At 40.9% G+C, this 19,308-nt stretch overlaps 1 protein-coding gene and 1 long non-coding RNA gene across 3 annotated transcripts; one reads left to right on the top strand and one right to left on the bottom strand.

Annotated features, from left to right (window-relative positions):
• Positions 1 to 3: 3 nt before the first annotated feature.
• On the bottom strand, positions 4 to 10,126 carry LOC108900706 (chondroitin sulfate synthase 1-like). Its single transcript, XM_051068467.1, is given in 5 exon segments — positions 4 to 3,883; positions 8,298 to 8,581; positions 9,107 to 9,432; positions 9,434 to 9,528; positions 9,564 to 10,126. Coding segments are annotated over 5 exon segments (2,481 nt in total). The 5' UTR covers positions 9,762 to 10,126; the 3' UTR covers positions 4 to 2,305.
• A 5,095-nt stretch (positions 10,127 to 15,221) lies between these two features.
• Positions 15,222 to 18,343, top strand: LOC127140514 (uncharacterized). 2 transcript variants are annotated; one of them, XR_007811003.1, is made up of 3 exons: positions 15,222 to 15,442; positions 15,784 to 17,303; positions 17,394 to 18,343. It is a non-coding gene; the product is annotated as an uncharacterized LOC127140514 (long non-coding RNA). The 2 variants fall into 2 exon arrangements; XR_007811002.1 differs by lacking the exon at positions 15,784 to 17,303.
• The last annotated feature ends 965 nt before the right edge of the window (positions 18,344 to 19,308 follow it).

Consider the following 19,308-nt stretch of genomic DNA (forward strand, 5'->3'; position numbering starts at 1 on the left):
CAGTGACAAAATATCTGAACATTTATTATAAATAATCAGTTGTTACTATAGCAGCTGTTATTGCTCACAGACTTTAAAGCCATTATTCTTGGGCAAATCCATTAACATGACAGAATCTTGGCAAATGATCTTCAACTTAACTTTGAATCTGTGTGTCACTCAGTGTAGTCTTCAGTTCTTCATAAAATATGAAAGGATTCAATTTTCTCATTCTAACAAGAAAATGCACAGTTTTCTGATTAAATAAATATGGCTCTGTAGGAGCCAGGCTAATTCAGAGAGAAGCCATGAAGTATTTTGCTTAGCTTGACAATGTCCTTTGGAAAATACTTGTAGAACTGAATGAAAGGAAAAAAACACGGAAACTATAATTGGAATTGGCCCTAATCGAACCAGGTCTTGGGTCTTTGTAGTCCACCACATGGCACTGTGTCCAACAATTTTTATAACGTTCCCACTCAACAGCCCCACACACACACCACCTTCACACAGTTCTTGACTTGCTGTGTGGTGGCATTAAAGCAGCAGGTTTTTATCTTCTCTCTCAAGCTTTATTTTTCATTCTTCACACAACTACATCCATCATTTTTGTGTGAACAGCCATGAATGTCCTCAAGAAGGGACCTAATTTTCAAAAATTCATTGTGTTTTCAAGCATACCCCATCTTCAGACTGTATTTTCGCCTGAAGGCAGCTATGCTGCCTAATATACCGAACACAGAAGATTTTTACATTTTTTTTCTATATGCATTTGTGCTCTTTTTTTCTTTTTTGCTTTTATTGGACAGTAGTGGTGGAGTGATGGCACACATAATGCCTTCATGTCTACATTATATTCATTGAAAAACCAACCAACATTTTCAACGAACATTATCCCAGTTTTATTTTGTATTTTGACCTAACAAGTCACTAAGTCTGTAAGCTTCAACATACTAATGATTTGACTAGAATATTTATATTTTTCTTTTCTTTTCATTTCCTGTCATTACATATCATTTGAAATCACCCCTCAGGTACTTTGGGTCCACAATTCTCAAAATGGGGTGCCCAGACCCCTCAGGGTCTGTAAGCCATAGCTTGGGGGTCTGCAAAATAATTTGCAACAAATTAATTAAGTTATGACATATCACTAAAAAAGTGTATAACTAAACATACTAAGCCAATAACTCCCAAAGACCACAATGTGTCTGTAGCTACAGTAAGAGAGGTCGCCACCTCGCACTTCAGCTCATACCTCTCCGATGTGAACACTGATGCTCTGGGACTGGGTGTGTGACCCCTTTGCACCAGCTGCAAAAGCAAATTGCCTGACAGATATGGCAGAAGAGCAGCTGTTGGAATTAAACTGTGATAGGACACTGAGGGCCTGATTACCGCAGGTTAATCATGAAAACTTTTAGCCTTCCCTCTCACATGACTATCCTGAACTCACAGCTGAGGCCATGCAAATATTGCCCCCTTTGTGAATCATCATTTTCCAAATGTACTTTGAACATAAATGTCCCTGCAATTAAAAGTATTCAAATTTAATTTGTTTAAGTTCATTTCTATGAAAGAGGTCTTAAGTATTTGGGTTGAAACGTTTAAAATAATTTATAAAATAAAAAATAAAATAATTACTACAGTATCTAGGAGTACAAATGGCAGTAAACATATTTATTAATTGCTGTGAGGATTATGAGGGGGTCCCCCGTAAGGGGTCCGTGGCCCCAAAAAGTTTGAGAACCCCTGCTTTGGGTGATACAGCTTATAGCCTCTTTGTGTCTTTTTGGCTTGGCCCCCAAGTAACTGCAATAAAAGTCCCAGAGCTCTATATTAGCATCACTGACAGAGAAAAAATAAATCTGTAATACTTAAGTGAACTGTACAATGTCCAATGTACCAACCAATAGGACTTTTGTATTCAATCAGTGGTTTTCCCAGCTGCTTTGGAATTTAATAAGAAAGTAAACACTGGTGTTTGTTTCCAATAAATCTGGTGTAGAAATCCTAGACTCTGGATTCTGAGCTGTTCTTGTACTATTTAATCTGGATCTATTTGCACTGGGCCGACCTACTGTCAGGTCAGTTTAGATTTGGGTCTGACCCTAACACTTTTAATTAGTTAGGTCCATCTGTTTAAAATAGTCTAGTCTTGGGTCTTTTCTGGGTCAAACTTTGCAGCCTACAAAGACCTCTGACCCATAGTCACACTTCAACACACACACACACACACACACACACACACACACACACACACACAGTCCATTGCTGTCTCCATTCAAGCAGAGGTGAGGTAAGCTTGTATTGAGGTACCAAGGAGGACTCAAATGTCAGATGAAGTTCTGTTATACCCTATTTCTATGTGTTTCTCCAGCCACAGCTCTGCCAACTGCATTGTTGATGCAAAGGTACTTGCTCTTGATGCAAGGCACATTTTATATTGCTTCTGCTCAAGACTTGTGTTGCAGTGGACAGGATGATAAATGTGGAAAATTCCTGGTTCTTGACTGCGCAACACTTTCAAACCAGAATTAATAACTTTTGTGAACAAGTCCACATCTTCCAGCCCCCAGCCTAGGATTGAGGTGTCAAAACCTCCTGCTTTTAGTAAATCACTCTTGAAAACACAGGTGATTCCAAAGCCATAATCTTGCCAGAAACCACTTTTCTTAGTCAGTACAAATTTGTTTTCTCTTTGGGCCTTCTCGGTATACACTATCTTGGGGTTGTACTGACTAAAGGCAACAGGGAAATAGGCCTGTCTTCCTTGGACAGCATTGTCTCTACAGCGTTGCAAGGCATCACCGCTAAAGATAAGATCAACATCACAGAAGAACAGTAGGGTGTCATTGTCAAATTGTGAGGAGCCCAGCTCCAGAGCCAGGCCTCGTGAAAAGTTGCCTGTCATGGGGATTATGGAAAGGTCAGCTGTAGGATACTTCCTGTGGTAGTCTTTGATTAACTGAATATGTTTTTCGCTGTTCTGAGTTCTCTCATTGTCCACAAGAACAATGGAGAGTTTAACATTTAGTTTGGCTATCAAACACACTTCCTCAAAGTTCTCCATGAAGTGGACAAAGGTGTCGTAACGACCAGACAGTGGGACGACAATGTTGACCTTCTTCTGGCTTTGCTTCCATATTTCCCTTGTTGATCCATAGAACTGGAAAGGGGACAAGAACTTCAGAGAGTTGGACAGGAAAGACAGGGATTGGGATTCAGAGTTGATGTTAGTCACAAGTTCAACCACATCTAACTCTTCAATTTCAGTAAAGAAGGGCCGGCTAAAGGGCTGCTGAAGGTAAGCGTGCCGCCTCACAGGCACTGTTATTTTGCGTCCCTTATGTTTCTTGTACAGAAGCAGTAGGTCTATGATGTACTCTGCACCATGCATTGGATCCACTCTGTAGTAGCCATACTGAATCTCTTTAAAGTCAATTACACGGCCACGTGTTTTTGAATTCTTATTAATCATTTCCATGACCTGCAGTATAATGTCCTCCAGTGCAGTCCGAAGCAAGTTCCCAAGGCTTTGGCGGGCAATCTTGTTCTCAACAGCAGAATAAATGTGGCGACCTGTAAGGAAATCCCACTCAATTACATCATTTCTCTCATTGGGCTGATAGTGCATGTATGAAGGTGGGGATCCCAGCTGTTGGTCTTCCCACAGTACCTCTGTATCACTGAGGTAACTCATAATCAGGCCTTCGCGGTGGAGCAGGATGGTGCGGTACCGAAGCCTTGAGATCTCACGGCTCAGCGTGAAGCTGTGGAGCCGGTATTGGTAGGCAGGCTTTTTGTTGGGGTGCAGTGTAATGGCATTGTGGATCTTGCTACTGTGAAGTTCTTCAATGAAACCTTTCTTGTTTTGTTCATAATTCTCATAGAAGAGCTGTTGCATCTGTGAAAAGAGTTGCAACACAATATTAAGAGCATGAATGATGTCCAAGTATCACTACAAATAACACTCTCACTTTTGCCATATGTCACCTTGGTCAAAATAGACTAACCATGCTTTTGAACTGTGAACTGAAGTCAGCATTTTGCTGACCAATATACTGAAAAGTATGTTCTAATGATTGGGCTGGTGTCTTCATGTTCCCACTAAACCCCAGCGGATGCAGTTGTGCAGCATTTCAGCTTTATCATAATGGATAAGACCATCTGCTGTAATTCTAGTCAGCATGCTACTGTTTAATGGGTGCATGAGACGATTGTCTTTGTAAATGGCATGTACTTATATAGCGCTTTTCTAGTCTTTTCGACCACTCAAAACGCTTCACACTACAGATTACATTCACCCCATTCACACAAACATTCATACAGCACTTGTTCTATACAAATAGTGCTTTCTAGCACAGACACATTCACACACCTGACACACATTGGAGGCAATTTGGGATTCACTATCTTGCCCATGGATACTTCGGCATGCGGACTGGAGGCGCCGGGAATCGAACCACCGACCTTCTGATTGGTGGGGTGACTGCTCGACCTCCTGAGCCACAGCCGCCCCTAAATAAATTTATTGATTTATTGATCTATTTTGTTAGTAATCATTTTGTAAACATCTAGTTTACAACATTTCATACTCACCATGACAGCAAGACACCATCTAAATAGATGTTTTTATGTCCCCTCGGGTTGTGCCCTATGATAATGTGTGATGTTAATTTACCTTGTTCATAGTGTAACAGTACTATCCTGTGATTTTTAGTGAGCATTTTTTTGCTCTTTGAACAACTTTGAACACACAGAGAAGGCAGTTGGCTGTGCCGTGGTCTGTAGCTTCGTATTGGGACATAACTCTTTATATTTCTGCACACTGAAGCAATGTCTGTAAGAAACAGTATTGTTCCAATGTGTGTTCACTACATTAATTTGTGTCTGTGCAAAAGTTAGTCTTCTTGCTATTCATTTGTATGAGCTGATGGTATGTAGCTATGCCAGTGCTCTGTGTTTGAAAGCTCAGATGAGCCTTCTTCATTGTCTTTATTGGACATTAATAAGGTCATTTTTTGGATTGTTTGCAGTTTCACAAAGAAATCCCTCAGTAACTCCATAAACAGCAGCAACTTTGCAGTGACATTTTTGTGAGAAACGTTTAGCTGGTTGGATAGCTGGTGTTACGAGCTTGCAAGGCTTTCACACCTCGGTTGATGTAGACTGTATAAACATATACAGCAGTTTAATAGAGTACCACCATCCCCAAGCATTGATAAACATTCACCATACTGTGTACCAGGCTGCTTGTGGAGCACCCTATAATGTTGGTTATGGCCATTCTCTGACCACAAAGGTGGGTAAACATCTAACCCGCAGCCATCTGGTGACCTTAGGACTTACCACCTATGATGACTAGCCAGTAAACTACAGGGCATGGAAAGCATCCTTTTATACTGCCATTGCTGGTTTAGATCTGCAGGAGAACTCAACATCTTAATTAAGCATCTTGGAAAAGAGTCAGCAGAACAAGTTAAAAGAATTAAATCAATATCTGACATCTTTTTGCTGAGCTAGCGATGGCATGGGAGCAGCTCAAAAATATATGGCTCTCCTGAAGCTTTTGAACAGGCTCTCTTCAGTAAACTGGAAAGCGTCCCCAAAATCACAACAAAAGACCCAAATAAACTGCATGATCTCACAGACCTGCTGTTAGAACTGGACGCAGCTAGGCTTGACCGCTACCTCCCAGGCTTGTCATACTTGGACATTTCGGGGGAGTTAACCCAATCATAGAAAAACTCCCACAAAACATCCAAGAAAAATTGATATCCTTTGGGTGAAGATACAAACATGTTCATTATGTCAGTTTCCCTCCCTTCTCTGTGTTTGCAGACTTTGTTCAAACTGAGCCCACACAGATCCCAGCTTTAACCTCTTTGTACAAGCCGCAGCGGAGAAAAGGAGCAGGTTTTGTCATGCTCACAAGACACAAGTTTCTCCCACAAATCAATCTGAGGTTAGAGAAGACAGAAAGCTACAAGTCCCAAAGAAACATTGCCCTCTACATAAAAAACCTCATGCAGAGGTTTTCCGGAAAAGACCTCAGAGGAGCGCAAGCAGCTCTTAAAAGAACATTCTGTTTGCTTCAGATGCAGCTCCTCCACTGACCATCTGGCCAGGAACTGTTCAGCTCAACTTAAATACACTGAATGTGACAGTACCAGTCATGTGGCAGAGTTTCATCCAGGGCCACCAACCTGGAAGTCTACGTCATCTTCCCCCACCTCAGAGCATGGTGGGGAGGGAGACAAAGCAGACAACCAGAAGGTCACATCGAGGTGCACGCAAGTTTGTGGGGAAGGTGTACATGCAGAAATATGTTTGGTGAGTGTATATCCACCTTGGCGCAGAGAAGAATCTAAGACTATGTATGCAATACAGGATGAACAAAGCAACTGCTTTCTTGCATGGTCTGAGTTTTTCAGCATCTTCAACATCTCTGGGCCATGCTGAAGACACACGACTACAGGTAGAAGAGCTCATGGGTTTATAATAGTCAGCACATCGAACATACTGCTCTTGCTGGGCAGAGACATCCTGAGGGCTCACAAGGTCTGCAAACAGATAAATGGTCCTGTTAATGCGCCTTTTGCTCAAAGACTGGACATAGGGTGGATTGTTATTGGTGTCGTATGCTTGGGAGGTGCTCACAGACCATCAGAAGTGAGTAGCTACAACACAACTGTCTTGGATAACGGTCATGCAAGCAATCTACAGCCATGCGACAACTAAGTTAGAGTGAGAGAGATATTCAGTCAAGTGCCTAAGTAACTTCAACTTCCTAGAATTTATGGTAGCATGATCAACAAAGAACATGCACCACCTCTACAACACAGACAGGAGTGTTGGTACCTCTCCCTGTTCAGGGTGTACCGTCCCAGGAAGCCTGATAAGCTCTTTGTGGTTTTCGACTCCAGCACACCATATGAGTTGTGTCACTCAACGACATGCTGATGAAGTTCAGGAAAGAATAGGTGGCCATCACCACTGACACTGCGCATAAGTTCCATTGTTTTGTGGCGAGGGAGGATTACAGAGACTTCCTTCACTTTCTGTGGTACAGGAACAATGTTCTTACATCTCATGTAATTGAGGACAGAATGCAAGTTCACCTATTTGGCAACAGTCCCACCTGCACTGTGGCTGTGTGTGGATTATGGAGAGCAGCTAAAGAAGCAGAGGCAGACTATGTGAATGATGCAACAAGATTTATTGACGGTGAGTTTTATGTGGATGATGGTCTAAAGTCCTTTCGCACAGAGGAAGGCATGGCATAACCATCCCAAGACTGGAACTGTGCGCAGCTGTACTTGCCGTGGATCATTGAGCTGATTGTCGAAGAGATGGATGTGACTTTCGAAGATGTCTCATATATAGGGAAGTTAGGGAAGTGCTCTGATACATCTACAATCGGTCAGATTTTATGTCTACGTGCACAAAAGGGTTCAACGTATCTGGCAATCAGTGGAACCAGTGGAAGTATGTGCATTCAGACACAAATCCAGCTGACATTGGATCAAGATCAGTGTCACCAGCCCTTCTAAGCAGCATGATATGGTTCATGGGCCCAGCTTTTCTGCAAGATGCAGTCTTGCACCCATTTAAATCACAAGACACCTATGACCAGGTAACAACCAATCTGACACATGTTCCAGAGCATATGCACTCTCCACACCTTGAACACTTGTCCAAGTTCAATACTTACAGCGGTGGCAGTAATCTGTATAGCCCACTCTTTCTCTGTTCAAGACAAGTGTCAGGGGTGGCAGTGTACGAGGACTACTCCAACTCTAAAAGATAGGCTGTGATGTTTTCTTGTATGTGCTTTAGAGCAGTGCATATTGAGGTGATCGAGGCGATGAGTCAGAGTCAGAGGTCTTGCCAAGCAGATAAGGTCAGACTGCAGTACAAATTTTGTCTGTGCTTCTTGAGAGCTTGGGATGGACTGCACAAGTTTGGACTTTGATAATGTCAACGAGTACTTAAGTACACAGGGATGACACCTGGGTGTTCAATCCACCTCCCATGTGCCGCCCATATGAGGTAGTCTTAAACACATTGTGTTTGTCTGTAGTTGTGACTTAGATGAAGATCAGGTCACGTTTTATGACCAGTTAATGCAGAAAACCAGGTTATTCAACGGCTTTGCTGACTTTTTTTTTTTTTTTTTTTACCACTATAGTAGTTATTTCGGAAATTATAAAAAACTTCATAATTCACAACTGAATTTCCACAGAGCTGATCACATTTACCTACTGTCATCATGATTTCACAGGAATGAACACTAAGCAGATTAACTCAATCCTTACCTCATAAGACCACACGCACTGTGTTCCTCCAAAACGTCGCACACAACGGCCCACTTCCACATCTTCATGGGTGGTATACATCTCTCTCAGGCAGGTACTGATGTGAGGGACCATTCTGCGTAGCACCTCTCTACTGAAGATCATCCCAGGGCCTCCCATGCAGAAGTTCTCTCCAGGCTCTAGGGCCAATCTGCCCAACTCCTCAGCCATGCCCAAGCCCGTCTGGCCAAGGTAAAGGGGCTTACTGCTGTTCAGTGACCGCAGGAACAGCTCCAGCTTCTCACCTGGAAGAGGGTGAAGTGGGAGAAAATAGATGGCTTTTTCTATATACAGTCATCCTTGGCTGGATACAGTTTGAAACAACAGGAAAATTAAAGCTTTTTTTTTTTTGACTGACTACTTTGGTCAGTGTAAACATGAATACAAGTAGAACTAACAAAACTATCATGTTGTTTTTATGTTATTTGTTTTTATATATTTGTGTCATGCACATACAAATGTGCAGCCTACATGAATGTTTACAATATGACACCAAAAATATTATTGCAGTGGTGAAATATTAGTCACACAAACACAAACACAAACACAACAACACACAAACAAATAACTTTATCTTTTCTCCTAGGCTCAACAAATGCTTCCTACAGTACAGCTCAAGTTTCTTATAATCATTCCCCCAAAGAACTCATCAGAATAAATGAGGGAAATTTCACTGACAAGAGTAGCTCTTAAATCATCATACAAAGAGAGGTAAACATAAAACATACTTTCTCTGCAGCCTCACTTATATATACTCATATAAGAATCACCTCTTATATAAACATCGTCGTCTGCCCGCATGAACCACTCGTATTTATCCAGGTAGTGGTCGTGGATGTACTTCAGCATCATGAATGACTTCTTCTGTGGCGGGTAGGAGTCGTCCACACCTGCCAGCGAAACCACTGGGACTGGGACGGGCGAGAGGACCGTACCGGACCCAGCGCTCGAGAAGAACTCCACTTTCCCGGGTATGGAGCTCGCCCAGGTCTTGTATGCAGCAACGGTGCGAGACCTCAAGTATTTTTTCGCCGTCATAACGCCGACATAGAGGAAATGCCTTGGTCTACTTACGGGTCTCCCGGTTTCTCCGCTACTGTTCCCCGCGCTAAATATCCCGTCCTCCTCCCGACTGAAATGCGGGTTGTCCCGGTCTTTGACAACCGCAGTGTCCTCGTGGATGTCGGGACTTCTACCAATGGAGGAGTCACTGTAGTACAAACACACCAGGGATTTTTTCCGTGTACTCTCCAGAACCTGAGGTACGATGAGCCAAGAGGACGCGGTGAATCCGAGAAAGACGCCGAAAATCATTGTCGTCCACGGTCTCCGCGATTTCAGAGCCATTGCTTTTGCCCTGCTCAGAGCTGAGGTAAACACATGAATGCTGCCGTTGTGTGAGGAGGTGCTGACGTGTATGGGCATCCACCACCTCTGTAGCGGGTTAGTAGGGCCTATGGGTGTTCTACCTGATGCGTAAACACACACCCTCCACCTCTGACAGCGGGATGCACAGCGCTAAAAATACACGTTTATCCTGGTCAGAGTGGTCAGCCCCATCCTCAAGGCTCGCCTGTCCCATCTGAAACTGGATCTCACGGCCCCCTCCCCAGTATACAGTAAAGTCCCAGTTCGACTTAAAGCCGGACTGCATCCTTCACATGTCCGGACCCTATTACTTTGATTTATTCCCAGTTTTACTGTCTGGTCGTAACACGGTGCTTCATGGGGATTTAGCTTTTCCAGCAATCTGACTAACACGTCAGTGATGTCACTAAACTTTACGTCACTTTCACCCGCTCCACACCCGCCGTTCAATTTAACGTTGACGGTTGCTTTTGTGTAGCTTCACAGTGGCTTGACTTCCCTTCTAAACAGGAACTAGTAACCTGTCATTATGTTGTCTCTCTTTTCCGTTACCAAGAACGGCAAGACTTCCAGTTGTTTTTTTTTCTTTTTTTTTCAGAATAAATGTGTCATTTCTATGAATCTATAGCTCTCAACAGCAGAAAACCTCCAAACCTCCGCAAATTCATACAACAGCCTATGAATTAAAACAACATGCAGATGTAAAGTAGCTATGTACAAGACCAAAAGCAGTCAGAATGGTTTTAATTAATGATAAATCTCACAAGTGCTTTTATCTTGAAGGTTATCTCTCAGTGACCGTTTTTGTTCAGATTACTGTGAAGAGCAAGAGAGTTTTGTAGTATATTCGATGGTGATGATGTGAAGATGATGAAGAGAAGATCTCGGCTGACACTGTCTTTCTTGTATATAAAGGTTTATTACAAAGAAGTTCAGCATCAAAACAAGCACTGCAGTAGCCTGTGAGAGGATCCGAGCTAATATGGATCTCTCTCCCTAACAGCTCTAAACATCAGTATATATAGGGTACTTGTTTACATGTTTTATAATCTAGCAAAACATCCTGACCTCATTCAATGACCTCTTATTCCAAGAAACAGAGAAAAGGGAAGAAAAAGCCCCTCTCCCTAACACTTACATCTTTATGTTCACAACCATTGACTTAAACATGACCCCAGCAAGTAGAAATCACGTGAAGCCTTGGGTTTTCCCAGAGGATAAATGAACTTTCAGACACTACAGTTTCCATCAGATTATTAATTCATTCTTTATTTTAATGTAGCCTGTTTACTTACAGGCTCTTCCCTATGGCTTAAGCAGAATGACATTGACATATATTCATATTTTTTTCCTTTCACAAAAAACAAAAGATAAATTGCCTGCAGATTTACTCACTGAGTTCTATATTTAGCCATATTGTTCAGCAGTAATCAGTTCATTTCTGTTTGATCTCTTTTCAACAAAAGCACAATTTTCAGTTTGTTCCAAAGGCCACAAAGTCTATTTTAACCACATCCAACTATGTCTGCCTTGCCTTTGGTGGTTATAACCGATATATATCAATTTGTTGTAAGTCCCTTTCCACTTTTAGACTGATGAAAAACACAATAAGTACAAGACTGTAAACTCCCAAGCTGTCAAGACAAAAGACAAAACACAAGTTAAAAGCTTATTTTATTTCTGCTCCTCAGCAGATAGTGGAAAGAGTAACATTCCTCTTTTCTCTATTAACAGAGGGATTTTGAAGATGGCAGGAACTCACTTGGATTTAAGTCTAACTGGTTTGTTTTCATCATTCAATTTGTTTTGGATGAGTTGTGGAGAGCTTATGCACCAACAGGTGGCAGCAGAGTCAAAGTGGTGTCGGACTGGAACCTGAGAACGCTCCCTCATGCTGTGAATTTAGGACTAACATCCACCTTTTGATGTCTACCTACAGCACAGTAAAGTACAGATTCACAACATATCCACATTGCCAGCATAGTCTGGCTAAATGATGCAAAATAAAAAACAATGAGAATAGGTCATTATTGAGCTGAACCAGTAGGTTTCAGTGATGAACCTCACAACCCACACTGCAAGGAAAGACACCTGTAGAATGTATCAGGTATAAAATATCTGCTTGGAAACATATTGCAGGGGGAATCTGTAGATAACCATTTCTAGCTGAATCATTTCACTTTCCAAAGTTCACATCCTCTTTAAACTACATTTATAAGTGGTATTTAATGGCTTTATTAGTGTTAATAAGCTGTTCATTAATTCCAGTTATGAATGTTACTGAGAAGAACTTTTATGTTGCAAGGTTGTGATAATTCCTTTTGTTTAATGCATACAGAGTCCTTTTCTGGTTTTAAAGGACTCTGTATGCATTAAACAAAAGAACATATAATGCATATAATACATATAATACTTTCACTGAGCCTCTCTCCTCAAAAGCATTCATTGTGTTACACTTGGTAGTAGTTGCCTACTTAGCCTGTTGCTACCATGACCCAACTCCTGAGAAAGAAAATACACCTTTTGATTAGTAAGGACTTCATAATTAAATAATGTCTGAAACCACTACTTGCAATTGTGTGCCTCTTCATTGTCCTTCTGTTTATCATACCTTCTAATGTTGATTATGTCACCTTACAGTGTCAAGTTGATCAAGTCTGGGGGCTCTTTCTGCTCCCTGCTGAGTTAACAAAAGGTCTTGTCTGTGTCACTATAAGATCTGTGAATGTAAATATCCATTCCCTCTGTGATCCCATCCTGTATCATTGTTCACCCCACCTTTACATACTGTTTGACCACTCCCCTGTACTCACAGTATACTGTTCACATTTACATACTGTTTGATCACAACCCTGTACCACAGTATAACTGGCCCCCTGCTCTTCACTCTTGGTCAGTTTGCTGTCTCAGACCTGCTCTGTGTGTCAGCAGACTCACAGTATTCTGGAATACTAATAAATCACCACCACTAGAGCAAACTTTTAAGGACTTGAGAGTTTTTTTTTTCAACACTCTGAATAAACAGGTGGAAATGAATGAATGAATGAAAAGTAGCTTGAGAGAAATGCTGTTGGACTGTCTGTTTCAGAAAAAAATATCAGATGTTTCTGATCTGTCACTGGAAAGGATGATTCAGACACAGAACAAAACTCCATTGACCATTTAACCCCAGGAAAAGACTGCAAAGACCAAACATCTATTTACACCTTAGTAATATTTGCAACTGCACCTAATGGATTGTGGCTTTATTTGTGACATAACGTTTGCAACTACAGATTTGATGTGTTATTATAAGGTGAGAATGTTTGGATTCATTATTTGGTCACTGGTTTAGTCATTACAACCTGTAATCCCTTTATGCAGGGTGGTGTTTTAGACGGTGCCCAGATAAGCAACTATAATGAAAGTTGATGGCATGCTAGTTCTCTCAAACTGATGCTACAGTAGGAAGAACATTAAATACAGCGGCAAGCTTCTGGTACAGTGATGTGTGGATGGAGGTGGTTTCACACACTCTTTGAAATAAGAAATATTAGTTTAAATATTAGTTATCAGTGGTCAAAATAACAGCTGTGTGTATAGTACACTGTGTGTCCACAGTGTACTATACATGAACAACAAGGTTGACACTATTCTAACACAGTGGTTAACTCACAGTAGAACACACACTGAAACAAACATAAGTGGCATTTTTGATGAGGTTTCCCCAACTTCAGAGGGGGTGGGACAGACCTCTCATACAGGAAATATTACTTGTTTGGCTTGGCTCGTTCCCTGCTGCCGACACACTCCCTTCCAACTGTGCCCTCTGGGTGACCACTGTCCTCCTCTCTGTCATGTGAGAGGAGGCGTCTCCCACTTGGATCAAATCAAGCCCAAAGCAGCGCACCATCCCACAACAGTAGGTGATTGCATTTGGCACAAGTGTCTCTCAATCACCAATCATCACACCAAGTCACAGAGTCACACCAAATAAACACAACCCATACAACAAAACACTGCAAATAACAAATCAAGTATATATATACACAAACCATAGGATAATCATGATGATGACAACAATAATAATGAAATCATAAACAAAACATGCAGTTCTCAGGTCAATAGATTAAACTTATTCCCTCCTGTGACATAAGCAGAGAGGGAGAGATGCTGGGCTGCGGTGACAGAGGCTAGTGACAGTAAAGTCAGTTTGATAAAATGCTGTTAATAAACTTTGGGACTGCTGTTAATCTGCTAGCCATGCTAACTTCTGCATCTTTACAAACCTACCCACAACATTTCCTGTCCTTTCCTGTCTCTAGCCATATGATGTGGATAAGACAGATTTTAGTCTGACTGCAACATGAATCTGTTTCTATTGTGCTTTGTCGCATTTTGCTTTTACTGATACACCACCTTTTTCAGCTCAGCCAAGCATAAAAACACTTTTGCAATGTTTCCACTCTGTCTAAGGACAGAGAATATTTGGTAAAATACTCTATAATGTGTAACTTTGTGCACTGCTGCTGTTTGCCTGTTAGCCATGCTAACTCTCACAGGTTATGTTAACAACCCTAGCTACACTATCCCTGTCTCCTCTTTCTCATTCTGGCTGTACTACAGTAGTACAGAGTAAATTTTCACCAGGCTATGACTGCATCATGATTTATTTCTGTCCTGTCAAAACTCCCTCCTTATACCCAGAGTCAAAATTTGGACTTTTAATAAGTCAGGATTAGAAATATTTTGCATAATCACACATTGATTACCAATAGGTGATATGTAATCAAGAAAATATATGATCCATATTAAAAAGAAAACAGAGAAGAGCAAAGAGGTTAGTGAGAGGAATACAGAGCCAATTCCAATTTAATAAAATGTTATCTGTAAGACCATTAAAATAACTATGAATGCTCCACAGGCCATCTGAGCATCATTTTAATGTTTATGATTTATGAAGTCAATCATCATATCAGCATGTTTGGTATAAATCAGCTACCCAGACTTCACTGCTGGACCTGTCCCTCACTAACTTAAAACATTTGCACTATGAATTAACAATCAGAATCCACTGAGAGAGGAGAGCAGAAATACTGGGGTCAGTTTTCATTCTACATCTGTCACATATTTAGACTGTCAGGGCTTCACATCTGAGGTCATCTCAAGAATCACACCACATTTCCTCCAGTTTTATGTTGAAATAAATTCCTACAGTAGACTACAGCTACCATAGACTGTAGTCTGTCACATCTGAAAGTTGAATGGACGACACAGGAGTTATACTGTCAACACAGTAAACCATGAAATCAAAATCTCTCAAATGTAAAAGTTTCTACAAGACGACATGTTATCGATCCTCAGCAGTTAGGTGAGGGGACAGCCAGGCGTTTTCCATCATACCCTGTCTTGGAATTGGGGTTGGGGGGCGTTGATATCGTTGTTTATATTTGCATGACGTCAGAGCAAGTTAATCTGACCGCTAGGCACTGAGCCACGATCTCAGGTTGATGACAGACATTGGCGGAGAGGCTAGTGACGTCACGCGGCATTACGGCCAGTGTAGTGAGAATGGGGAAAGTTAGTCAGTGAGTTGGTGAGGAACTGCCGGAGCCTGCTGTTATCTGATCCCCGCGACAAACTGCAGCCTAACGGCTCATGGACAGCGCTGTATTTCACTAACTGCTGGACTTATCAGCATCTTCACCAAAGGACGTATCCATGCGCCAAGGCAGGACCGTCATTCTCTCAAAGATACGGTAAATGTTTCTCTTCAGATGTCTGAGTCTGTGATGTGAGTACAATGTCAGTTATCATCAACGGTCAGTGGATGCAGATCAGTTATTCGTCATTTATGAAAGACGGCAAATTATATGTATATATATATGTATACTTGTATGTTTACTGTTACACTTTGTATGTATGGTTGTGTGTGTAGGGCTCAAATATGGATATGGCAAAGATCACAGGTGTTAAACACTATTACTCATTGACCTAGAAAATGCATTTATTGAATGGTGGATTTTCTTGAGAAAAAAAATCAGTTGAAAAAACTGTTGTGGAAGAAGTCAAGTCATTACTTTTCTCTGCTGTCTCACAGAGCACTCTGTAACTGAAGATGATGACACAAACTGGTTGTATTGCCTTGTGGTACAGACACCACTGTGTACCAAATCTTGCACAGTCTTTGTTCTTGTTCCATCATCTTGGCTCCAGCTGAACTTAACATGCCACAGCCTGCCTGTGAGTGAGTCTGAGCTTCTGGGGTGGGGTGAGAGTGCACCACTGTACAGCAAAGGCGTGCTGTGCATTCACCGACAAAACCAGAGAATCACTGTGAAACAGAATGCAGCACAATAATTATTATATCGCATAATAATTTTATCTCAATTATCTTGTTTTCATCATAGTTGGAGATTTAAATAATAAATAAATTAAGTCAGTTTTTATCTTCTTTTTTTAAGATTGTTTGTTGTCAGCATATTACTTATTTTACCTAAGTAAATCTTCTAAGTACCTCATCTATCACTGTGAAAATGCAGTATAATGATCTAACTCCAGAAATTATGAATACCACTTTTCAGAAACATACAACTGGTTGTAATTCTAACCATAAACTACACCTTACAACCCCTAAATTCTATAAGTGATTATTACAACCTACATCCTACTACGTCTCTAAGCCATTGACAGTTGGACAGCAGAGATCCCAGAAATGGTTACTACACCACTAAACAGAGACCAAACTGCTCTTTATAAGTCACAAGATCTGACTATTTTAGGATGGATGATGTTGCCTCCAGTTTTCTGGGAACAGAACTGGGTGCAGCAGTCGCCCATTCACTTTTTAGTCAGGCAAAACAGTGTCTGAAAGATATGCTGACATTCTTCTGTAGTTTATGTTTGATATGCTCAGAGCTGTGAAAGCTAAGACTAGAAACCTGAAACATATTTTATAACATATATGTTTATAGTTTTAACGAAAAGAAAATAATGGGCTCTATTTTGATGTAATTTTCTTGCACCCCCTTGGTGTCTTGCTGACTTTGGGAGGAGAGTGGACAGGGGAGGCACAGTAGAGGATATGATAGCACACTGCAGTCAGGCGATCTAGGAGGTTTACCTGCTCAGAACAGAGCATGTGAATTCAGTTTTAAAATGAGAGAGTACATTTGAGCCTCTGTATTCATATTTGAAGTTCTGTGCATCCCCAGACATCAAAAAGGTTCCTGTGAGAAAAACTCTTCCACAGGATTCCTAAACTGTTAGCACATCATGACTAGGAGAGCCCTGTATTTTAATAGAGTGAAAGCAAACGTAATGAGCCATGATTGCCACTGCCTCAAATACACTCATGTATAATTTATGATAATGTATTCTTTCTGTTCCCACCCTGTACCTTTGTGTACCATGACATTACCAGGACATGTGTCCCAGATGCACTTGGCAGGGCGCACATCTACACTTGACTGTGATCTCCATCACACTGCTGGGTCAACGAAAATAGAGCAAATAATGAAATATAATTTATCAACCAATAACATTGCCGAAGTACAATTCAAATCCTGCAGATCCAGGTCAGGAGCTTCTGTTAATGTTCACATCAAACGTCAGAATGAGGTAAAAATGTGATGTCAGTGACTTTGACTGTGGTATGATTGTTGGTGTCAGACAGGCTGGTCTGGATTTTCACACACAGTTTTTTCTCAGAAAGGAGAAGGAGAAGGAGAAGAATCAGAAACCATCCAGTGAGCAGCAGTTCTGTGGAGGAAAAACACCTTGTTGATGAGAGAGGTCAGAGGTCATGGTCAGACTGGTTGGAGCTGACAGATTAGACTATGGTAACAACACCTCCAATATTGAGGTGGATGGGCTACAACAGCATCAGACCACATCAGGTTCCACTCCTATCAGCCAGGAACAGAAACCTGAGGCTGCAGTGGACACAGGCTCACCAAAACTGGACAGCTGAAGACTGGAAACACCAGTGACCTCTCCAGTTACTACATCTTAATCCAGTAGAACATTTTGGGATGTGGTAGAACAGGAGATTGGCAGAATGATGATGATGAATTAATGGAATGATGTGAAGCAGTCATGTCGATGTGGAACAGAATCTCAGAGGAATGAACATGAACACAAAATGTGATCTACACAAGTAAACATAATCAGAGAGATTGTGCTGTAATGAACTGCTTCTGCCCTAAAACAACAGGACTTCTTTTTAAGCAAACACAAACAAAGTGTGACAATTTCTTAAGGCTTGTTTTCAAGTTCATAGGTTGTGTTTATATTTTGTGTGACACTGAATGGCTGGTTATACTTGGATTTCTTATATTTTAAAAAACTCATGAGGGATACATTCTGCTTTTCTCTAGGGATGTATAGTGTGAAGTGAAGTGTTTCTAATTGACACTGGAATATATCACAGTGCATGAACCAGTATGCTAGTTTGCCACAGACAGCTCTCTAATAAAATTAAATGATGTTATTTATGCAGGGGATGTAATGAAGCTGTTGGGATCATAAATGTAAAACATCTATATCTAAATGACAAAAAGCCATTTAACAGATGAAGCCAATAGTATATACAACATATTTCTGTCCAAAAAGGACATATGTATAGCAGAATAAAAGTGACAAACCCTCTTGAAGCTAAACTGTTGTTTTATCTTGGCTGAATTTAATTTTAACTGAAGTTCACATGACTACATCAAACTGGATCACATTTTTAAAACCAAACCCAACTGGTACTGCTAGGTTTGAGACCTAAACCAGCTCAAAGATCTGAAGTTATAACATTTTGCTTTATTCCATCCTTAACTGAATGTTACCTCTCCAGGCAAAATAGGCTATACTCTGTCTCTTTCCCACTGAGTATTGCTTGCCCACTTGCAATACATGCTGGGTCACAGACAATTGACAATGTCAGAGAATTTTTAAATTTTCTTACGTTTGAAACAATCAAACCCAAGTGGCTGAGGCCTTGCTGAATATAGCCAGCTGGTTAAAATTCAGATTGCACCATATATAGATTTCTGTGCTGTTAGCTACAACAGCGAATCCCGGGGGCTGCTTTCTGTGTTTACTTTTGGATTCAAAGACAAACAACTGAAGTGATTCAAATTGAAGCTGTTTTACAAAACACAGGTGGCAAATGCAAAGTTTGCATCATATAGTAATATTAGCCACAATTATAAGAATTATACCAATGATGGAAAAGATCAGATTTTTTCTTTAAGATGTTACACTATAAAACCAAAATGGGGCATTTTCTGTTTTCTTCTGGCTTCTATTCGATTTCTGCTTTTTCGCTGGTGTGGTTTCCATCTTTGAGTTTGAATATCTGAGATTTTATAAATACATATCACTTTGCAATCTCAACTATAGACTTTTACCATGCATTTCAGAGGTGTGCTTTACATTCTGTGCATGGATCCGTTGTTGTTAACATTGCCACCACCTGTTCCTGGTAAGAAAAGTAAGGGACACACTGGAGAAGGACTGAACAAATAGTGCCCAAGGAACTTTAATGGGTCTAATAGTTTGCACCTGCCAAAAACACACACACATATTTTTCCAGATCACCAAGCACAACTGTTGTGAGATATAAACTGTGATGAAA

Source organism: Lates calcarifer, unplaced genomic scaffold (assembly GCF_001640805.2).
Source record: "Lates calcarifer isolate ASB-BC8 unplaced genomic scaffold, TLL_Latcal_v3 _unitig_4595_quiver_802, whole genome shotgun sequence".
Taxonomy (NCBI): Eukaryota; Metazoa; Chordata; class Actinopteri; family Centropomidae; genus Lates; species Lates calcarifer.